General features: G+C 50.5%; 1 protein-coding gene across 14 annotated transcripts in view; it reads left to right on the top strand.

Moving 5' to 3' along the window:
- The window catches only part of MSI2 (musashi RNA binding protein 2), a 255,752-nt gene that overhangs the window by 209,925 nt on the left and 22,134 nt on the right, over nucleotides 1-23,693 (top strand). For 4 of the 14 annotated variants that reach the window (XM_080374218.1, XM_080374221.1, XM_080374212.1 and 1 more), the window contains 3 exons: nucleotides 2,834-2,908; nucleotides 17,378-17,401; nucleotides 18,453-18,560. In XM_080374218.1, the coding sequence (XP_080230344.1) occupies nucleotides 2,834-2,908; nucleotides 17,378-17,401; nucleotides 18,453-18,560 (207 nt within the window). Of the gene's footprint in view, nucleotides 1-2,833; nucleotides 2,909-6,260; nucleotides 7,753-17,377; nucleotides 17,402-18,452; nucleotides 18,561-19,838; nucleotides 19,866-22,245; nucleotides 22,338-23,693 lie in introns of those variants that run through there. The other 10 variants (XM_080374213.1, XM_080374220.1, XM_080374223.1 and 7 more) reach the window with 7 other exon arrangements.

Genomic DNA, 23,693 nt, shown 5'->3' with positions numbered 1-23,693 from the left:
AGGGCAGGGTCTGCTCCGCTGCGAGGTGGGCTCTGCACGGCTCCAGCGCATGGCTGCAGGCTCCCCCAGCCTGCAGGGTGGGCGCCTTGGACCTGCTGCCGTCCTCCGAGAGGGAGCGGGGTGGAAGTGGCAGTGTGAAAGCGGTTGCAGTTGTTAGTTTTGAGTTCTGCTCCCATGGACAGGAGGGTCTCGCTTCGGCGGAGGTAATCCAGGCAAAACTTTGATTTTTGGTTTAGCGACAAGGGGTAATTAGAGAGATTGATCATTCCCCAGGACTACTGAAGCAAATAATCTGTTTGGTGCCCAATGCAGGATGAGAATGGCATCTAATGGAAATGGTGGGTAGGTCAGCATAGCCGTAATTTGGCTTGATGAAGCATCCACATGGGCATGGTGTTAATGCGCTATTGATATTCAGCCAGGCAATTTCCCCTGCGCGGATCGGGCTTTGACTCGTTAGAGCAGAGCTGGGCACTGCAGCAGTAAATGAAGAGGAAAATTGAAGTAATGTTGTATTATAAATTTATGATTTCATCTGCCTGACCTAGAGAGCGTTGAGCGCTGGCAGTGCAGGCGAGAACCCCCCAGGCAGCTCCGCCGGTGCCGCTGCTGTCGGGCACAGCCGGGTTTGGCTAGGGCGAGGGGGGCAGCTGCCTGGGCTCTGGAGGCAAATGCACCAGGGCAGGAGGATCGCTGGCCCCACAGAGCATCCCGGGGCAGGGCAAGGGAAGAGATGGCATCCTGCACTGCACTGCCAGCTCCAAAAATACTGTGGGCATGTGGGAAGCTGCCATCCAGCACCATGCCTGGCCGGGGCCATGGGGACCACACCTGCAGCCCCCGCTTCCCGGGGCAGCCGTCGGCACTGCCTGGCACATCGGTCCCCCACGGCCCCAACAGTCATCTGCTTTGGAGTCGTTTGAATCAGAGTAAAACTTATTTTTTTCCACTTGGCAAGGAGAGGGTCTGTGGTCAGATGCCGCAGAGTGATTTTTCATGGTGTAGCTACAGTGGTGTTAATGGCGCTACTTACTTAGCAAACAATCCATTTATCAATATTGTTTTAAAAAAAAAAAAAGGAAAAAAGGTTTGTAAAGCTTAATTCTGAAAGATCTGATTTAATGACAGAGGTGATTAATTTCTAAGGGAATCCAGCTGTTGAGCTGTGAAATAAATACGCCAAGGGCTAAGCGGTGTGTACATACCACTGAAAGCTGCAGCGTGCTGTCCAGGGATCGCAGGGCTGCTTTCCCCTGGCACTGCTTAATCCCGTAATCAAAATTCACCCAAGCATTTTTATCTTAACAGTTTTAGATTATGATTAATAGTACTTTATATGTATATATAAATCTAATCAGAAATTGAGGGACTTGCTGCAGCAGAAAAATAGCTGTGTGACGTATGAGTATATTAAGGAATAAGTAAAAGCAGAGAGAGGAGACCCCCCAGAAGAGCCACTCGGCTGCTGAACATGCTCTCGGGGTCCAGCCCAGCGGCCGCTGTCATCACTGCCGAGATTTCCGCTGGCTTCAGACGGCACGAGAGCAGACTTTGTGCAATGGTTTCTTGGTCTGGCGAGGTCTTTCCCGGAGCCTGGAGGAGTTGGGGCTGGCACTGACAGCGGGAACGTTATGCAGCATTTCTTGCACTGGGATTGCAAAGGGTCATTCCTCTGCTTAAGAAAACTGAGCGGGGAGATGCTGAGGGTTGAAGTGAGGTTCCAGGTTTAGGAAATCACCTTAGTGATTGTGGCATCAGCTGTGCCGGCCATAGCCGGCTGCCACAGTGGCACCAGAGAGGATAGCTATTGTGTATAAGGGCTGGGGAGGGGGGCACACAGTGTGTGACCCCTTGGCTGCTGCCAGCCCACGCGCCTTTAGGGACCAGCATGACCCCCAGTGCATCCATGAGCCTGCCCAAAGCGTGAAGCCCCCTCCCCTGGCCCGGGTGTCCCCTGTGACCCTGGCAAGGCATGCGTGGGTGACGCGGTGAAAGCCTCGGCAGGCACCGCAGGGCTGGCACCCAGCGGTGGTACCCCTGTCCATCCCGCCCCCGGAGGACTCTGCCGCCCGGCCCACACTGCCTCCCGCTCCCAGCCGCTGCACTAGAGCCACTTGGTGCATTTACTCGGGCATCTTTATTAACAAAATGATCTCAAGTGGTGTTTTTTCTCAGAATAAAACTTCAAAAGCTGCCTGAGGTTGGGTGCGTTTCTGCACATGTCTCAGAAATGGCTTTGGGAAGTGGTTCTCATAGCTGGGTTTTACTTTCCTGAAAAATTAAAAGCTCTTTTGACTCTCTGGCTCGTTGCTGTTGCTGCCTCTAACTCTTTGATGTGTTAACTGTTGTCCTTCACACTCCTGGGATAAAGAATTACTACTACCTTAATCTCCAACTGTCAATAGCTCTGAAGCAAAGTACATTCATTGTAAGCTCTCCAAATGTCAGAGCAAACCTGTGTTATGTGTTTAGCCTTAGCATTTGGCATTTACTCTTCCAGCTAACAAGTATGCACAGTCCTTGGACTTCAGATACCAAAGTGCATGTTAATTACCTGAGTGACAGGTCTCATGCACAAAGCCAGGCAGGCAAGTGAGCAGCAAAGCCGGCTGGCTCTAGATGTTTCCATTCAAGATAATAATGAAACCTTTCCACAGGTTTGCATGAACGGAATAAACCTTGTTTTTTAATACCTTCTGTAAAACCAAGTCACACCCATCCTCCGTGTCATTTTATATTGTATTTTAAAACAAAAAGCCTTCATTAATCTTCAAACTTCTCTCTTTCTCTCTCTCTGTCTCTGATTTTTTGTTTTAACGTTTCTGTGATCAAGGTTACCCGAATTTTGTTGCGACATATGGCCGAGGATATCCTGGATTTGCCCCAAGTTACAGCTATCAGTTCCCAGGTACGTACGTTTCATTTGAAATTTACTTTTTTTCCCCCTCTTTCCTTCTTTTTTTTTTCTCCCCCTTTTTTTAAATCCATAGCTGCAAGCTGAGACAGGCAAGTCTGCAGGGAGCATCTCACACAACCACAATTTTTTTTGCTATTTTAAGACAGATATTTATATATACATATTTAAAATACATTTTTACTAGCGTGTAAATTGGTACTGGTTATTTGAAAACAAACTTCTTAAATTAGAACATAAAGCAACAGAGATCATTTAAGAGCTATTACCCTCCCTTTGATGGGCTTTTCCTTTCATATATATTATAGAGAGAAACACAGACACACACACACACAGAGGCTCGCACACACGTTCCCAGGCTGTCCTGCGGTAAGTGCATGCTCGTGACGAGTGCAGTCTGGGAGGGAAAAGCCCAACCTTCCTGTCTTCTGTATCGCTTCGTCTCTGTGTCCTTCACAGGAGTAGTTCCTAGCCACGTGCTGGTGGTTTGGTTTGGCTTCGGCGCGGCTTCCCCCCTCTCTGTGGCGCGGCTGCTCCGTGTCGCGGGGCACAGTGGGCACCACGACAGCGTGGGGACTGGCACCGTGCAGGACAGAGGGTTTCCTCAACTGCGGTGTTGCTGTGGGCATAGCTTACTACCAGTTGCAGCCCCTGGGTGTGCTGCACGTGGGGTTCACCAGCACGCTGGTCGCAGGGGCCACGCACGAGCGGTCCCACCGCCCGCTGCCATGCTGCTCAGGGGTGCAGACAGCGAGGGACCCCCCCCCACTGCGAGCAACAGCAGGTGCGGGAGGGACGGGACAGCAGCTCCTCGGGGAGGAAAACCAAGGAAGGGCCTTGGGGATGGGCGAGGACGTGAGAGGCTCGGCTCTCCTGCGACATGTGGGGGCGAAGGGGCAGCCTTAGTGTTCGGCTCGGGGTCATTAGAGTGACACATGGTGCTGGGGCCATACGTAGTATGAACATCCATAAAACAGTCGGTGTCCTTGGGACGGTAGTTTCTGTGCAGCTGGTTTTTGCAGGACTAATAATACCGAGGGAAACAGTGCGGTTAAGGTTGGCATTTATTTTTTTTCCAGTTTCAATTCACAAGTGCCAAGGCCTCTACCTAAAGCTCATCTGCCTCTTCCACCCCAGCGCTGCAGCCAGGTCTGATGCAGCTGGGGCTGGGGTGACAGTGGAGCTGCCGTGCAGGCAGGGGGGTGGGCAGGGGCAGGTGGCACAGCAGTGGGGGGTGACACGGCACCTGCCCCGGTGGGCTGGCCCGGCTGCTCCGGCAGAGCCGTGGGCAGGTCTGGGCTGGCAGGATTGCCACCAGTGGATGCGTGCAAGGGGAAGGCTTCAGAAGGCGTTGGTGTGTTGTCTCACACCTCCCTCCCAGGTCCTCACAATCCCTTGTACCAGCTGATTCATATGAAGACAGCTAAATGAGAGACGCCTTTGATAAGTTAAATGATGAAAATCGGCAGAGCTTAGATGACTTTAATTATAAAGGTGTCTAAAATGAACGCGTGTGCTCACTGACAGCAGAGGTAGCGTTTGACTCTAGCCCCCATATATTTTTATTAAGGGCCTGTTTTTTCAAAACGAGCCTTCCAGCTGTGTGCTGGTTGTTGCTGGGTTCTGGCAGAAGAAGATGAGGGTGGGTTGTCCCCATGGAGGAGCGGGCACACCGGGCTGCAGGCACCAGCTTTGAGCAGGGCAGCGAAGGGGAGATGCACAGAGTCCTCCACCGCCTTGCTTGCATCTCCCAGCCCTGAAGCTCTGCCTGGGGTGGTTGCTCCACTCCCACTCAGGTAATTTATTCCTTCACAGCAATCAGAACCGTTAGGCAGTTTGGGGACCCTGGTCTCTAGGAGCACGACCCATCCAAGCAGTGCCGGGACCCTCCCTGACAGCAGGGATGGTGCGCGGGGGCTGGCGCCCATCAGCAGCACGGGGTGTCCCTCGCTCGGAGTATTGGGGGCAGAGACCCCCGTGCGGCGGGAGCACGGCTCAGGGTGCAGGGGAGCGCATCGAGAGCGGGTCAGGGCTTGAGGACGGGACATGCCAGCAGCCGCTGCTGCTGCCGGAGCGGCAATGGAAGCAAGTGCCACGCAGACGGCTGCGTCGTGCCGTGTCTCTGCTGCCGGCATAGCTCTCACCACTCTGTGCTCGCGCCTCCATCAGCCCTGGCAAGGAACCAAGCAGGCAGCCTGATGGGCCAGCCGTGGGCAGGGTGTTTAGTGCTGCAGGACAAATAGTGTAAGCACATAGTCCTGCTCTGCAAAAGCACCCAGACCCCCCAGCCCTTCCCCTCCCGTGTTCTGACACTTGCAGGAGCGCCCATGGGGCCAGTGGTAGGGCTGTGACTTGGAAGCGTGAGGTAGGAGCATGTGCGAACCCGATGGAGAGAAATCTGAAATCTGCTTTTTAAAGTTGCCATGCCCAAATGCTCAATGTCATGATTTAAAAAGAAAAATATGTGGCCGTTTTCTGCAGGAGCATTCCAGGCAGCGTGCCTGAGAGCTTCCTCTGCCTCCTGGCTCCGCGGTTGCTAAACAGCGGTGTTGTTACAACCACACCGGTGTGTACATATCAGCGTACATATAGATGGAGTACATGCGGATACAGCGCTGTGTTCCTGTGGCTCGCTGCAGAGACCTGGCCGCACGTTTCCCTGCGGTACAGCAGTGTCGTGGAGCCTGTTCTCTGCAGTGAACCAGCCCGGCAGCACGGGCTGGAGACGGGGCCAGTCACAGAATGGTTTAGGCTGGAAAAGACCTTTAAAGTCATCGACTCCGAGAGGGTGTCATTGCGGAGCTGCACTGCTGGCAGCCACGGTCTCACAGGGCTCTGCGCTGCGGTGCCTTGGCGTTACTCCGGTTGCTCCGCGGGTTGTGCCACCTATTTACCCTTTTAATAATAAAAAACCACCAACAAACCAAATTGAAAGGCCGTCTGAATTGAACTGTCCTGTTGGTATTTACTGTTGTCCAAGCAAAAAGAGGCCACAAATGTCATGATGCACTTGTTTGCATGGCGGTTTCTGCCCGGGGCGCGCTGGCTGCCGGGGCCACTGCCGTGTCCCCAGGACGGGCTCTCTCCCACATCCTCTGCTCTTGCCTGCCAGCACGGGACGGCCCCTTGCTCCACGGGGGAGACACATGCAATCACTTTGGCAACTGCTCTATCTTCTCCTATCATGTTATTTTTTTCCTCTAGGCTTTTATAACTCAGTACATAGACTTTTTTTTTTTTTTAATTGCAATCACTCCCTTTCTGTGTCTTTTTTTTTTTTTTTTAATTTCTGGGACTTATCTTTTCAGTTTAATCTATTAATTTCTGTTCTTATTTCACTTTGCAGACTATTTGCCGATTTCACAAGACATAATTTTTATCAACTAGTTCTTAAAGATGCATAACAAATTAATCGGGGTTTACTACAGTGCTAATGAGAGAGAGAGAGACAGAAAAAGCCTGGGTGGTCCATGTTTAATATCAATGTCCACTGAAAAATTGCTGCTCTTACTGGCTGGTTTGATTGACTGGACTTTTTATTTTATTTTTACTTTTTTAAAGGCTCCATATCCTCACTGCTTTGAGTTTGCTTTTTATTTTTTTATTTTTTTAATTTTTTTTTTCCTCTGCTTTGTTATGAGTTTTTAATGCCCACTTGGAATGTAACTCACAAGGATTGGGGTTAGGGGCGTTATGAAGGCATGACTTCTCACAAACTTTTTAGAAATAATTTTATCAAGGAAGCAAAAATGGCAATTGGGTCTCAGAAGCAGCCCCAGAGAGAGATGTTGGTGCTTTTTAACATGGAGATGTTCAGCAGCAGCACAAATCATAATCAGGGTGGAGCGAGACGAGCGTCTCTGATCACTAGGATCATTAGCAGCGCAGGGTTTAATTACTCAAAACAAGTGCCCTGCATCCGCGTGTGCAACCCTGTGGCGCTGGTGGCTGCGGGCGCAGCAGACCCACGCGTCTGTCCCCGTTGCGTCCACTTTGGGCTGGTGGCTCCTGCTGGAGCTGCCATAATGGTGCAGGGGCCGTGGCTGGGAGCCACCAAAGAGGGGCTTGGGCGGGTACTGCCCCTCGGCAGTGACCCCTGCCCTGGGCTCCCAGCCACTCACCACCCCCGCTCCTGCAGCTGGCGATGCTTGCGCATACTCCGTGCGGTCGCTTCTGCTTCCAGACTTTGCTTGCTAATCATGGGCAAATTACTTCAATTTTGGCAAGAGGGATTGCGCTTTCCCCTGCTAGCTTAAGCCGTATCACGCCTCTTGGTCTCCACCCAAATCGCAGAAGCCAACCTGTGCGATAATGGCTCCATCCATTGGCTTCTTTTTTAACAAGACCAGATTCTGGACTTTTGGGTAGAAAACACACATCGTATTTAAATTCTGGTTTTCTTGAAAGTGTTTCTACCCATTTTATAAGTTTGTGAGAAGTAAATTGCATGCTTACAGTAGAACTGTAATGCATTTTAATGTTTGTTAATCCACTTGTTTAAAATGTCAGTGTCAAAGGCTCTACGATACACGGCTATGCTGTTCATTTCATTAAAGATGCTTGATGTAATAATTGGTTAGTTTTCTTTTTACTTTTCTGCAGGCAATAGCTTTTTTTAATCTGTATGGCTTCTTATTATTTTGTTTGGGTTTTTTTGCTATGAATTGCTTTGCTTTTGTGAACTTGTCTTAGTGTGCATGATTTGCAAACATTTCAGCTATTGTGAATTTTCTCATTTTTTGTAAATAGTCCATCTGTGCTTTTCTTTTTTTCTTTTTTATGACTTTTTTCCTGTAAGTAACTGAGGTAGAAAATAATAATAAATTGTTTACAATGGATATGCTGTGTTGCTGCTCTCTTAGCTTGCAGTTTTAATATTTTGGTTTGGATGCACCAAATAACCAGTACCAATGACCGTTTAATAAAAGAATAAAACAACCATCACTCAAAGCGTGCGACCCAGTGTTTGAAGAACCTGCAGATGGACAGTTACATACGAGGTGTGTTTACCGCAAAAATTAAACCCAAAAAAGACAACAGTGCACTTGTAACTGGGGGGAGAGGAGCGGCTCGGTGTTGCAATGGCAGCGCTGCCAGTGGTCTGACCTTCCACCCCTGTGGTCAGTGCGATCTGCGCCGGGCACGGAGGTTTAAGCATCAGACCCATAAGTGTATTAGAAACCCTTGTTGCAAACTCTCCAGCACTAATGTGCAGGAATCTGTTCCTGCTGTTTGGAAATTGCAAGGAACACCAGGTAACTCTTGTCCCTGACAGGGTCAGCAGCCAGGGCACCTGGTGCAGAGCCCACAGGGGGACGGTGCCGCTGGCCATACCTGCGGGGCTGGGGTGTTGCCGTCACTGTGTTTATCTCAGCTCTGCTTTCTTCCATCATTACCTGGATGTTTGGGGATTGTCAAAGTTGCTTAGAAGCCTTCAGCTCAGGAATTTAATATATTTTTTTTTAATTAAGGGTTTGTTTGCTTGTATGTTTGTTAAGGCTTATTAAAACCTTTGTATGTGGGGAGAGGTGGGAAAAACAAATGTGTTCACAAACTTTTCAGAGCTCAAGGAAATACACTTGCTTATTGATAATAGTGCTGCATAGTCCGTGAAGCTCCAGGGTCATGCTCCTGCAGTGTCTGGTGCTGGGAAAATGCAGCACAAGATCAGTTCGAAATCTAAATTGATGCTTTTTTTATTACGAGAGCATGTAAGACAACTTTCTGTTAATCTGTAGAGCTTAATGTAGTTTCTTTCCCCTTACCAGTCACAAACCATTGACTTGTCGGCCACCGGTGCTGGCAGGAAGGTACTCGCGTGTAGGAGTGACTCGTGGTGCTTGCCTGGTAGGTCTGACGGTTCTTTTCTGCGTCAGGAGAAGGAGCTGGTACCAAAGACCGTAGGGTAATGGCTGCAGTGACGACATTCTTGAGGCTTCTTTTTCGTAGTGTGTGAGAGAAGGAGGCGAGGTAAGGAGGTTCCCTGGTCTGCTGGTCAGGATGCCTGGCAGCACTGGGTTGCAGGTTGTGTTGCTGCCGCAGGTCTCGCTCCTGGTTAAGGACCTTTGGGGGAGCGTGGTGGGAATGGGGGGAGCAGGAGGGGGGTGTAGCTTCAGCATACTGCAAAGTCGACCATTGCGTCGGTGGCAAGGCGTGCTGGCACAGAGCAATGCCCGCGCTTGGGAGTGCAGCTTTACCGTGCTACGTGGGGGTCGGTGCATTCCGCGCGCTGAAGAAGCACAAACCAGGCCCCCGTGCCGGACCCGAGCTGTGAGTGCTGACACCAGCGCCATGTGCGTGGTGTTGCAGCGACCCCGAGCCACCTCCCCGTGATCCACTGCGGTGGTGGGAAGCGGAGATGCTGCCTACATGTGGCTGCTTTAGCGGTAGGGAGTAATGAAGTCAGTACTAATAAGGGTCAACTCTGTAAAACGCTCTTTTAAAGCACAGTTACACGAGTCTAAGGCTTGTATAACATCTAGTAATGGGAGCAAAGTTTGTCTGGTCATGATACCTTGATGATCGAACTTAACATTAAGAAAGAAGGAGAAATTGCTGGCAGCTGCAAAATAGGGGGAGGAAATATAAAATATATTTTAAATTGTCTATTCAGTTAGTTGAGCCTTGTAACAGCAAGAGATGTGGAACGAAGCTGGACCTGTTTCTCACTCCTTTGTGTGACCCTTCCTTAACTGCTTAAAATCTGCTCTAATTGTCCCTGCACTGCATGCTTTTTTTTCCACCTAAAACACATTACTGCATCTGCATGGTATAAAATGGTTTACAAAGTGCATTTGAAATCTGCTAGAAGCACCTTAATTACCACTCTCCAAATCTCTCCATTTCAGCCTCCGTTGGTGAAAACAAAGGCTATAGACTGGACCTGTTTTAAAATTAAGATGTTGGGGGGTTTGTGCTGGCAGAGGGCAGGCTGAAGAGGGACTGTTCGATTGCAGGTGCATCCCCGGATTGAGGAGCAGATGGAACTGCAGACAGCAAACTGAGAAATTAATACAGCAAAGCCCATAAATTTCCAGCCAGAACATACTCCTTCAAGTTCTGCTTAGGTGACAGTAGCTTTTGTTTTGGCACAGGAAAAAATGGCATCTAGAGCTGTTTGCTGAGTCCGAGCACAACTTAAGCATCTTTGCCTCTTGGGCATGTTTTTTCTGAGAAGAGTTGCATTTTTTTAACATTGCAAAGAATTGCATAAAATTCCTTTTTTACCTCCTGTTTCCCTCACCCCTTAAAATAATTTCCCGGATATTAAATTTAAGGAGAGGTTTCCAGGAGATAAGCTGTTGATCTCGGTCAGTGGTCCAGCTCTCAGCAGCGGCAGATGCTCCTGTCCCCTTCCCTGCCCCATCACCTCTGTGCCAATGAGGCTGCTCTGGAGGCTTTCCTGGGCAGCAGGTCTGGCCAAGGACCAAAACTGCACAGATCCTTCACTAGATTTTTCTCTGCCAATACCTTGAAGAACTGCTTGGGCATCTTGAACGTTGAACTTAAATACCAAGTGTCCTATTCTCAGCTGCTCACTCACCGAAGCATGGAGTTTGAGATGGGCTTTAAAATTCAAGGTCGTTGCCCTGAGAATGAGTGATCATAAAGGGACAGGGAGGAGCAGGGGGGGGGAAAGAAAAAACCCCAAACCTACCAGTCTGTCTGGAGCTCTTTGCATTTTGGGGTGATGCTGCAGGAACAGAGCTCTGGAGCGATGGTTTCTGCTGCGAACAAGCCACAGCTGCAGCAATGGGGAAGTGTGATGAGAGTAATTCTTCACAGGAGTAAAGAGGCATAACACAAACACGCATGTATGGAAAAGAACATGGGTAACCCTGTAGAAAGAAGAATGTGATCTGGTAACGCCAGTTGTGCTATAAGGAATTCTACGTGTCCGCGTTAGATGGAGCGAGGGACATGATGGCTAGCCTGCTTTTATGCCTTATGCCTCTGTAGGTAACAATTTTTAGCTGTAAAACAGTTAAAAATTGAGAGCTGGGGGTTGCAAAGAACTTGAAGTGATTAGTCTCCTCAGAGCATAGAAACTTCAAATGTGCATGTTTTTCAATCACACTTAGTAGGATTTCAAGCTGATAAGTAAGTAGCTTCCCAGTCCTGCTTTGCCCAGAAGCAGTAGCACGTAGTCGCTGCAGCGATGCCCTCAAGGTTTTTGGGCTCAGCACCACCAGCCTCTCATCTGACCCTTTTCATAACGCAGGTTATGGGGTAGGCGGCGGCAGCTCCTCCGGCAGGGCTGGGGGGGTCACCGGCTGCCGCATGTGCTGAGCCGCAGGGTCCCTGCAAGGGGGACGTTCACTCGTGACTCCCCACATATAGGTCATGAAGAATTTCCTGCTCTCTGATAACCTTGTCCTCTGATTAATTATCTTCTCTTTTTACATAGTCGCCTCTTGCCTGCGTTGAACTTTTCCAGCCTCCAGACATAAGTTCTTTTTCTGCCTTTGTTCATCACCAAGGATCTGTCTTTTAATAATACTTACCCAAAGTTTAGCTCATTCATAAAAATTGAAGCAGGCGGTTTAACCAAATAGCTCATTTTCTGTACCATCGAGGCAACTGAAATGAGGCTTGAAGCAAATCAGTGCCACTTTGCTGAACTTTAAATCCGTGCCTTGACGCGGTTCCCTGACCTGCCCCTGTTCATCCAGCAGCAGGTGAGTGAGCCGCGGAGCTGCCGTGCTGCGCCACCGCTCCAGTGCCGGGCGTCCACAGGTGTGTCCCCCTGCAGTGGGCATTGCATTTATACTTACCTTGTCTGTTAAGAATCGATGGTAAATGTTTGGCTTTGGGCTTTAAAGTGAGAAATGCTTTCATCAGAGCAATCAACTTAGTATTAAACAGAATTGCTTGCTTTTAGGGAGCTGTTTGGTTGAGATTCTCTTTCATCCGCATCAGCTGCATTCACTTGAAGCTCGTAATTCTCAGTGTTTCACCAGTTACTAAATTAGGGAGACTCCAGATCCCATACTGAGTAGGAGTGTTGGCTGGTGGGGGGTATAGTTTTCACAGGACACATTTGAGAAGTGCAGCGGATGCCTTGAAGCTGCTGTGGGATGGCAAGTTTGTAAGCAGAGTAAGTAACTGCATCAGCCACCAGCTTTTGCTTTTTGGTTTGTGGGGTGTTTTTTTTAATAAACAGTTTTCTTAGAATAAACTGTTTGCCTTTGAGAAGTTTCCCAGTTTTCTGTATGGTGTAATAACTGCAGAAGGGTTATTACACTTGAAACGACACAGAATGATGATTTGGAGACAAACAACGCTTTGTCTCACTGATGCATAAAGTAATTACTGGGCAAAAGTGCATCGTTCTCATTTTAAAAACTGTGGCCAGAGAGTGGTAAACAGCTGAAAAATGGGTCGTTTACTGTACATAAAGTGGAAGTGCCAAATTTTAAATTAACTATATTTGGGTTTTACTGTTTTGTTGAAATTCCAAAGCAGAAATATTTGTTCATAGTAACATCCATCTGCAAACACGCACCCAGTGTGAAGCACGTTACGGGTGTCTGACGTTCAGAATTCTACAAAATCTTGCCACGCACGGTACATTTTAAGCAGCTTGTGCCTCGGATAACGCAGTGGGCTGCTTAATGAGCTTTCCATTATGTGTGATGTGCAGGATCTGAAGTTCGCTAATTTTCTGACCTGGTGAAATAGATTTTAATGAGCTTGATGTAACACAGTGCATAAAGACAAAGGGAAACACTTAATGGAGCTGTCACGAGAAAGGGCTCTGAGGGGGCTTGGAGATGCTAGAAGTGGTACTAGAAGTGATCCAAAGCTTAGGAAAACTCTCCGTTTCCAGGGATGCCTGCCCGGCACCTGGCACGGTGCCCTCTGCCCGCTGCTGTGTGGGCAAGCCGGGGTCACTGCCGGGAGCCACGGGGCGAGGGGCTCGTAACAGGGAGCCTGGTACAGTCCACAATCCAGTCCCAAAGAGTTAATTGCTGCTAAACCCTGGTAACAAGTTGTGAATGGTTTGGTAGAATCCCCATCTTTCGGCAGTTCTAGGTACAGCCTGGTTTCTCTGGGTGTGTATTCTTCTCTGAATATTGAGCATTTAGTTATTGATCTAAAGCTTGAAATGGTAGCAGAGGTGGGGGGGGTTCTCATTCTTGTTTCCTTATAGAAAGGGAGGGAGAATCTGAGACAGAGGGGCCTGAAAAATGAAGGTTTTAAACATAAAGGGATTGTTTGGGGATGGAGCTTTCCCTTGTGGGTGCTCACCATTAAAGACTACATTTTTGTCCAGTAAATTGGACCCACGCCTGCCTGCCTTCAGGAAAAAAAAAGCCACCAGGCTCTTCTGCTTCATGGTTTTGAGTCTCTGATACTTTTGAAATGAAGCCTAAAGATCCTACAAAGAGGATAACACTGCCTAATGGAAAGAGTAATGCAAGCGAGAACCCATTTGAAATGACAGCTGTGAGCCTTGCGAAGCTTTTCTGTGCTGATCAAAGCTGCTGGTAACATTGTTTGAAAAGAGGGTATCAGTTTCCCCCTCTCCTTTCCCCACTCAACCTGGGGATGATTTTATATTCCAGACTTTGCACTTTTTTCCTGGGAGATCAAGTGAACCTCCTAAATGGCTGGTGTTCAGGTCGGCAGGGTGGGGAGCACCATTGGCGTGGGAGGTGAGGTGTCGGGGGGACAGGGGGATGCAGCCTGGGTGCTCGGTGCCCCATGTGTGTGGGACCCCCAGAACGCCCTGCGCAGCAACGCAGTGACTTGGCGAGACAGAGCCACAGTATTCAGCTCCTCTGCTGATGTGTGCGAGTGCTCCAAACAACCCACAAACGGAGAGGAGGGATTTGCTTGCTAGGTGCAGTTTTATGGTGGCTTTTCTTTTATTCTCCATGCCTGTCCCATAATTTTGGTTGTTTTCTGAAGTCAAGTGCTGGAGTCGGGTGATGATCTGAGTATCTCAGCTTCCGTTTTAGTTCTTGTTTTAAATCCTCGTGCTTATTGCTCATGCCCAAACATCAGACCTCATGTGCCCCCAGTGCTTTAGCCATTAGAAGCAGAGAAAATTCTTTGCATGATATTTTTTGGTGTAAGAACGAATTTCATGATCTTTGCGGCTTCTTTTTAGTTGGATTGCTATCGTCTGGCTGTTTGTAGAGGAGAGGGTCTTGTGTCCTTTGGGGATGCAAGGTGTTTGGGTTCTGCAGGGGCTGAGTGGGTCTGAAGCAGTCGGTGATTTCTGATACCAGCAGCCCGGGCTGCACGCGAGGGGGTCCTGGCAGCGGTGTGGAGGAAGGGCATGTGGAATGGTTCTCGTGTTTTTCACTTGCTCCTGGTTGCCTTGCAGCCAGCTCTGGCTGGGGTAAAGGAGAAACCAGTGGTTTGAGAAGGGAACAGTCCCACCGGAGCGGGAGCTGGAGCAGGCAGAGACCGGCGGAGGGAGCGTGCCCTGTGCCAGGAGCCACTCGCATGCCCCGGGAGGACTGGCCCTGCTCAGGCAACATCGCTCTCACCAGATTTGTTCACAAAGCCCCTGCAAAATCCACTAAGTCCTGGGCTCTCAGTGTTCTCTACTGGGTGAGGCAGCGTGTGAGGCGGTGGGGCGAAGCCAGCCCAGCTGCCCCAGGCACCGGCCGCCTCTCGCACCCCTCTCACCATCACTCATTTGTGCCTGGGAGAAGGCAGTTGCTTGCAGCCAGCTGTGGTCTAAATCCATGACCTTAGGGCACAGCATTTAAAAACAGATGTGTCCATCTTCCCTCGCACGAGGCTGCTTTGGTATTTAAAGCAAAACTATTGATGCAGGAAGCAGAAAAATTTATCTGTGAAAAATTGAACTCTAAATGCTGGCTTTAGCTCGTTCAGAGCAATAAGAGAGCATGAAATTGCTGTGAATCCTCAGGGCTTTCCTGGACAGTGCCCGAGCCCATTGCAAAACATTTATTGTAAAATATCTTCTAATTGCAATGCCCTAAAGTGGGCACTTTTGTCCTTGTGAGCAGCTTCGGTATCTTGTTTTCTCTAGGCAATTATAAGCAGCGGATACACAAAGAAGGGCAGGGATCATTCCAGCAGGAATCGGAGCGCCTTAAACAAACACGATGAATTAATTGATCTCTCCCTCCACCCCTTTTGATTTTCCAGTTGACTTCAGGAAGCAGAGGGCTGGGAGGGAGTGGGGCTGGCACCGGCTGTGCTCCCTGCCTGGGTGGCGGTGGGACCCAGAGCACGCTGTGGTCAATGCTCCCCTTGACTTCCAGGTGCTCTGGTCTGGGCACCCATTCCTGGCACCCAGTGATCTCCAGGGTGCCTGGTAAAAAAGAGTCAGGAGTGTGCAAGCCCCTCAGCAGCTGGCAAAGAGCGTGTTGATAGACCACAGCCCTCCGTGGCCGCAGGGGGACCCCCAGGGCCAGTGGTCCTGCACCCCCAAAGGCACTGCTCTGGCTCCTGGAGAAGTCTACACTTCCCCAGTGTTGCTCGGGGGAATCGGTGCTGGCACATCACATGCCGGGCTCTGCTGCTAACACATCTGCTTGGCCCCTGCTCCCGCCCCCAGGGTGCCCTCAGCGCCAGGGTCCCCATCAGGCAGGAGTGCACCCACCTCTGCCGCTGCCTGGGGAGCAGCACCCGGGAAGGTGCCGCTGGGACTCGGCAGCTGCGTTTTTCCCCGTTTCAAGCGCTGAGGCTGGGGAAGGGAAGGTGTGCAGGCACAAACAGGTTCCTTCTGGGGGCCTGGGAATCAGCAAAACTGCGTGCTGATGCTTCCCTCTTCTCTAAAGAGCTGCAGACACCTCAGCACTCCAGTTCTGATGCAATGGTGTGACAACACGAGCAGAAGGATGGTAGAGGCAAAGTTTCTTGCGGTACACAAAACAGGTTCGGTACCAATTCCTGTGCCACTGTAGTGCCATCCTTTGAAGTCTTCACCAGTGTAGAAGTTTGTAAAAAGCGGGAGGGAATAATATGGCGTGACCAAGTGTTTAAACGCCACAGGGCTGGCACGGGGCAGCTCCAGAGGTCAGTGCTGGAGCTTGAGCCCGGACCCTGCGGGAGCCCGGCTGCACCCTTGGCTGTCTGCAAATGTCTTGCTCAAGTCACTTTGCTTCTTTGTGCCTCGTTTTCTCCCGCCTGCTGCTGGTCACTGCTGAGAGGCTCAGGAGCAAGCCACCACCTAAGCCCAACAGTAAGTTAGCGCAGCCGGGAGCCGTCGCCCGGCCCCGCAGCCTGGTGACCGGGACGTTTGTTTTCAGCTGAAGGAGCTGATTAATGCAGTGCCTGACAAATGTAATTTCAGCGTGGGGGATTGATTCCTTTCAGTACGTTGGATTGATTTAGGGATCCTCCAGTGATGGAGCCGGCCCGTGAGTCTGTATTGGGAAGCAGGTTTTTGCCAATCTTGATAATCAATCCCTGTGTCCGTCCCGTGCCCCTCGCCAGCCGCAGCGCTCCGGGTGCAGCACGAGCAGCCGATCACACTTGAGTTGTTTGAAGTGCCATGTCACGCAGATGCTTTTATCTCAGAACTGGGATAATAGCTTTCTTTGGGGGCAGAGGGATTAATTTTTCACACATCTGTCTGCTGGAATGCAATAACGGGTCCTTTGTTCAGGCTCTTTCTGTGGAGTGCCTTCTCCACCCTTGTTACTTCATTCTTTTGCATGGCAAAACTTTTTGTCCTGCATTTCAAATAGATACTGAGTGTCCCTGGCAGCTGAACAAGAGAAACAAACTTTCTGGCCCTGTTTTTTATGCTGTTTTCAGGGGATGCTTGGTGATTTGAAGGGTATTTGATTGGGTTTGGCAGAGGCATTTTATTCCATGGAAAATCCACAGCTCCTCTGATCCCTTGTGGATGGTTTAGGGAGCCCCTGGAGCCTCCACATGAGAGCTTTGCTGGTGGTCAGCTGGTGCTGGACGTGCCATGGGAACGCTGAGGACACTGCTCTCGGGCTGTGCGCCGCGGTGGGCAGGGAGCGGAGGAGGAGAGGCTGGAGGGATGGTGCCAGCTCTGCCCCTGCACAGCGCACAGCGGGAGGGCTCGAGGCTTGGCTGGGCACAGCTCCACGTGAAAACGAAGCCCCAGAGCCTCAGCCTGTGTCCTGCAGGTGCTGTCCCTGCTGCTCAGAGGTTGGTTTGACCCTGACGCCAGGGTCTTCTCACTCCAGCAGCAGCGTACCTAAATGTACATCAGGGCACCCACCCAGGGTGGATGGCTTCGTCACTACCGAAAGGGAATTCAGCCCTTGGATGTTTGGTTATAAAGTGCCGCAGTCTGGCTGTGCTTCCTCCCACGTCCCACTCCACAGAGGCTGTAGCGGTTCATCCACAGACTGAGGCCAAACAGATTCCCATGGGCACTGAGAGCTGGGTTTGCTCCATGGCGTGGGGGCTCTGCGCACGGGGGGCGGCAGCAGGCAGCAGCCTGGGCTACCTGTGCGCATGTTTACCTATACTATTTCTTTTTCCCCCCAACAGCCCTATTACCATATTTAAATGCAAGTATGTCTTTTTTTAATTGATGTTTTAAGTAGCTTCAAGTCACTGTAGCTTAGTTGTTCTCTGCTCCTTTCCCCCTGGTAGATAACCTGTAGCCGAGACGATAGTGCTAGAGCTAGCGGGCTTGTAGTCTGCTGATTTCTCTGGGTCTCGCTCTCTCTGTTCCTCTACTTGCTGCTCTCTTCTTCTGTTGCCTCAGTTGTTTTTCTGTGGTTCCTCAGCATTGCAAAGCAGCTGTGATCAAAGTCAGTCCCCAGCAGTGACAGCCCCGGGGGAGCTCCCCGGAGACCAGGAACCTCTGAGAGTTTGGTAGACTTGGCAGCAAGGGGGTGCGGGGTGATCGCCTGGGCCTTGCCATTGCCCTCTTAAAATATGTATTTTTAAAATCAGAGCCTCTGGCAGATCTTTTGAATATTAATTAAGTCAAGAAACTAAATCTGCCATCTTGCTAGCAGCATTTCATTCATCTGTAAGGGCCCGGTCCCCCCGTAGCAGGGTGTACGTCTTAGAGCTCTGTGATCTGTGGCTGGTTTGCTTTCAGGAGCTTTTTTTTTTTTTTCCTTTCTTTCTTTTTTAAATTATGTTCCAGTGAATTTTTTTCTGCTTGATCCCAGCAAATCTGTGATCTTGACATGAGGACCTCCTCATATTTTCCATTACTGCCGTGTCTGTAGATCAGCACGTTATTATCACTTGCAAATAAGCAAAGAGGAGCATTCCCTGGTGGCTGTGCGGAGCGCTCGACCCTCGCCCGTGGGGGTATGGAGGCAGAGGGCTGCAGGCTCGGCTGCCCTGGCAGCTTGGCTTCCGCGGCACGGCCACCTCCTCATCTGTCAGGGGGAATTGGGCCCCCTTTGTGCTGGCGGAGACCACCAGCGGTGGGCAGCTGCCGAGGGCTCGGCTCTTTCACTAGCGCGGTGCCCGCTGACGGCACAGGGAGCCGGGATGGCATCATCTGGAAACGCCGTGCCCTCAACGGCCGCCCCGCGCCCCGCAGAGACTCGCGGTACCTGCTGGCTTCTCTCTTTACCCTTCTCCTTTTCTCCACGGCCAGGTTTTCCGGCAGCGGCCTATGGACCAGTAGCAGCGGCAGCCGTGGCGGCAGCAAGAGGATCAGGTAGGGGGGCCCGTGGAAGAGCAAACCCTCAGAGTGCAGGGTCAGGTAAAAGCTCTGTCGGTATTCTGTGTGGCTGCAGCTCTCCATCATTTCTCTGATTTTTTCCTCACACTTATCCTGGGGACCTGAAAACAAATGATTAAAAAAAAAATTATATAAAAAATAAATAATCAATCCCCAAACCAAACCCAAACTACAAGCAGAGGCCACGGGGCCTGGAGCACCTTGCAGGAGATTGGCGTAAGAACTGCCCAACCCAGGGTAGATATTCTGATTTGTTTCTTTATTTATTCCTTTATTATGTTAGTTTCTTTGTTTCTTTGGTTTAAATTTGAGGTTATTGAAAGACACCCACCCACCCCCAGAAAAAATTAATTTCTCTTTTTGAAAAAAAGTTTTGGTTTCTCATGGGAAGGCGGTGTCGGGTTGGGGCAGTGGCGGCCGGCGCGAGGTTCAGCACCCTGCCTGCTGCCAGCCCCAGCCAGCCTTCCTGGGCAGCGCCAAAGCTTTTCTTCTGTCCTTCTGAAAACCCTTATCTTTTTCCCCTTAAGGGAAATAAATAAATCGTTGCCAGTCACTGTTATTACCTCAGGGTTGAAATTTAGCTAAACACGTGAATTAGCACTTTGCTCAGGTCATGGAGCGTTCAGTACGGCCATCAGCGAGCTGCTGGCTCGGCAGCCCCCCAGACGGAGCCGGGACGGAGCCGCCGCCGCCCCCCGATGCCAGCCCCCCGCTGCTGGCCCCCTCGCCAGCCCCCGCGGCCAGCCCCCCGCGGCCAGCCCCCGTGGGTCCAGCTGGCCGGCGTGTGCCGCGGGGGGGCCATGGCGGGGCAGCGCCTTCCCAGCTCGCTCATGGCGCAGTCCTGACATGGGGGTTTCTCGGTGGCTTTCCTGGCAGCCCCGGTGGGTTAACCGGGCTCTTCCTGAAAAGCCCCGACTGAACCGCTGGGCGAGGGGTTCCGAGGAGGGCGCAGGCCCAGGTGTGTCTCGAGTGTGAGCCTGATGCCGTGGAGGCCAAAGACAGACAGACACCAGGAGAACTCCGTTCCATGCAAACTGGCACTGCTTGCAGGCTACAAAGGATTTTCTGTACCAGTTTCATCTTGTGGCATGTAGAGAGCGCCTAAGGGGTGACTTGCCAGACTGGTTGTGGGGATTCCCCATCTCCCGGCTTTTCCTGCTGCCCCTTTGCGGAGGGGGAAAAACCGACCCAAAGAGAAAAAAGAAAAAAAAAAGAAAAAGAAAAAAGATTCAATTTGCATGTGGCTTCAGGAAAACAGACTTCATTGTTTCTGCCTCTTCCTCATGTTTTGCCCTTCAGGTGTTGTTTTACATGCAAACAGACCTGGTGAGTTGCCCCTTAGCAAGGCACAGAGGGTTTGGCTGGATTAACGTTGCTTCCCTGATTATTATTATTTTATTTTATTTTTAATCTGAGTGCTTTTGGTGCCCATTACAACTGAACTGAGCATTGATCAATTCTGTGCCTGAAAATCATTTGTCTTTAATTTGAGTGTTTTTTGGTTTTTCTTTCGTTGGGTTTCCTGTTTTGTTTTGGTTTTCTGTTTTTGTTTTTTATTTGAATTTGCAATACGAAACTAAACCTAACCCTAAATTAACAACACCCTTTCTGGCAAGTTTAAAGAGCAGTATGGTGTTTGGAAATGTCTTTCAAGCCTCAAAATTGCCTGTGTGCACAAAACTGGCAAAACCCCCAAATGGAACCAAAAGAGCCCCCCACCCCCCCTGGCCCCTCCCCAGCCCCCATGTCCCGAGGAGGAAGGTGGGTTTGTCACCGGCCCAGCCCCACGGCCACTCACGGTTGCAGCGAAGCGTGCTCTGGGAATGGCGGGGTTCTACGTAGAGTCATTTCCATCCAAAGACGGTTTTTGGAAGGGACATCCTGGGTTCGCCACTTCCATCCAGCAAATGGTAGTGAATTGTATTCAGGAGCAGTAGAGTCCGATCGATCTTGTGCTACAGTGTACGGGCCCGATTCATTACAAGAAAAATGGTTGGGGGTTGGTTGTTTTGTTTTGTTTTTTTTTGGGGGGGGGTTGGTTTTTCTTCTTTTGAGTTGGATTTTCCCTCTGCCAGTTTGCACAGCCCTCCTTCCCGCACGCCCGATCCGTAAGCGCAGAGCGTGGCACCGCTGGCCCTTACCGGCCCCTTTGTGCCAGTAAATGGAAAAGCAACAGAAAATGCCGGGGCAGGCGCATCCCACCGCCCTCCGCTCACCGGGCAGCGCTCTGCCCAGGGGCTGCCGGAGCAGCCCCCATCACTGCTGCCCTCTGCCCAGCACCACGGCCCCCCAGCTCACCCCAAATTGACCTTCTCTGCTCGCTGGCCCCATCCTGCCAGCTCTTCCCCACCCTCCAGGCATCGCTGCTGGCACGGTGGCTTTGCAGCACCGGAACTCGGCGGAGCATCTGCCTTCGGCTGCGCATCTTGGTCTTTCAAGGAGGCTGCAGCCCTTTCATGCCAGCCCTCGGGCTGTGGTGCGTGGGCACCGACCACCTCACTTTCTCCCTGGGGTGATGCTCCCCCTCTTAGGAAACCCGCACATTTGCTGAACAGTCGGCGAAAAGCACCCAGCCCCAGTTCTGCGCTGCCCACCCTGCCCTGCCCGCTCCCCTTCTTTTTCTGTCTCAGCATTTGAGGATGCAGTCACTGGTGTGCTGTGCCAGATAAACGGGTTCTTCCCTCTGTCTCCTGCAGCCAACAGAAAGGGACGTTTCCCCCACCTGTGCTCAGTGCCGCTGGTGAATTCACCGCTGCCTTAGCTGATCATGTGCCGGCAGGGTGAATGCAGCGATGCTTCTCATTATAACCACGGGCCCCAGTGACATCCCAGCGACGAGGTGATAGCCAAGGTCCCTCAAGCAGGCAGAGGGCTTTGGCCACATCCGTTCCCACCAGGTGGGCCTGTGCTGCCAAATCCCTTGGCCGGTTTTGCCAACCTCATCCATTCTCGGGGTTTTTTTAATGAATTGGGACCTGAGCCACGGAAAATGAGCAAACTGAAAAAAAGTCTGAAAGCTGCAAACTCCTCCTAGACAACTTCACTATCAATGTCACGTTTCTTTTGAACTCACCTGACATATTTTACATGTAAAACATTTCTGTCGTGTGAATGCTTTTTTTAAGATACAGTCATGGGAGGGGGCACATTTTTATCTTGCATTTGACATCGGAGGGGTTCATTTGGCAGGAGAGCGAGACTAGCGAAATTGGGCAGGAGAGGGCTTTTGTTCCTTCCTCTTTGCTCCATTGACAAGCCTGAGAGTTTTCCAGTCCCCAGCCTGTTGCCACCAGCCATGCCGCCCTGAGGGCTGGAGCCAAAGCCCATAGGGCCCCCCCAGCCCAGCCCTGCGCCCGCTGCCTGGCCCCGGGGGGAGCGGTGGGTGCCCTTGGGTGAGCGGCACAGGCTGCTGTGGGCACGCTCTGCCCGGCAGCACCAGCGGCACACAGCGCGGCAGGACGGCACGGTGCCACGGCACCAGGCACTGCCCCCCCCTGCCCCCCGGCCCCCGGCACATCTGGATTTTGGGCACCAGTCCCGGCTTGCCAGCGCTGCCTTTGAGCCCTGCACCCCAACAACCCCTTACTGTACTTTATACTTGCCAGCTATAACAAATCTCGTAACGTGAGCTACTGACCTTGATGGTGAGTGTGAGCAGTTATGTTTTGTTGTTTTCTCTCTTGCTTGGTTGGGGCTGCTGTGAGAGAGGGTGTCTCTGAGGCATACTTTCCGGCCTCTCTTACACTCGGACGTGCACACCTCCTCTCAAACACTCTTCTGAGCGCTCTCAGCGGGAAGGTTTGTCCACACCTATTAATCCTCTCTCAGTGTCCAGCTTCTTGTTAGTAGCAGCTGGTTGCATGTTTTTTGCTTGTTCGGACGAAACGGTTCAAGAAACGACTCATATCAACTCTTGAGAAATGTCTCTATTTTTTTGTACACTTTCTTTCTTTTGATGTTTTTATTAATTTCCCTTACTTAAAAAACAAAACACTTGTCGTCCCGTAAAACATTTCACATCTCCCCTTGCCTGTTCTTAGAGTGTATGTATCTGTGGGACTGAACTAAATGCATGCACTGTAGTAGTCGTACTGGTAGCAGTAGATGTAGTTGTAGAACATGCATTGTTGAGTTGATATTATAGGTATCATCAACGTGAACTAGCGTGGCAGTTAAAAGCATAGCCTTGGTCTGATTGAAAGCGTAGGGCTATCAATACAGCAGAGAGCTGCTGATGGCTTGGATCCATAGTACCGTATTTGTTAAATCCCATTATCTGGAAGTTTAAATTGAAGCCGGCTGTAGGCAACCTACACCCTCTGTACAAGAACCCGCACATGCTGTTATGTTGATGGTAAAATTGCCTCTTTTTTTTTCTTTTTTTCTTTCTTTTTTTCTCAAATTACCCCCCCTAGGAATTAAAACGCTGACTATAAAGATACTCTCTTATTTTTATTTCGTATTAAAAAAGAACTTAAGATATTTTTTAAATCATTTTACAATCATGGTTTCTTCATCAGCCTGTTACTCGTCCATATTAGCCCATAGAATCATTCGTTGGCAGTCGTAGACCAGATGTGCCAAACGCAAATCACTCCATTTGGGTATCTAAATAATACCGTGTGTGTGTGTAGCAGCTTCCCACAGACTGTCCTGAGACATGAAGCAATTGTTTTTAGGTCATAAACCTTAAATCTTGTTATGCAACTGAGACTCTGCGCTAGTGATGGGTCGTACTCATTGCCATGTCACCCAGCTTCAGGGAACATTTTTAAATGAAGATTTAGCGTTTCATAAATAAATACCAGTGTGAGGAGTTCAAGGCAATCATCATCTTGTTGCCACCGAGCCAGCGAGCGTCTCTGCTTCTTGTGCCCAGGTTTCTGTGCTAAACTTTTAAAATTCTTTCGCAGATGAAGCTGCCGATCAGTAAATTTAACAGATGGTAATTGAGATCCTGAATTAGACTTTTGTTTATTTGCTTAGTTTGTTGCTTGTCAGAAAGCATCCTGTGGGCTGTAGAACAGACGCTGTATGGCATGGGGACACCTTACCCCGGCCATCCCCGCAGTCCAGCCGTGCCATGCCAGAGCATCCTCCCGCTCTGCTGGAGATAGTCGTGGCAGTCTTCAGTGCACTTATTCCAGCAAGCGC

The sequence above is a fragment of the Falco punctatus genome, assembly GCF_963210335.1.
Source record: "Falco punctatus genome assembly, chromosome: 1".
NCBI lineage: Eukaryota > Metazoa > Chordata > Aves > Falconiformes > Falconidae > Falco > Falco punctatus.
This window is presented reverse-complemented; position numbering and strand designations above follow the sequence as displayed.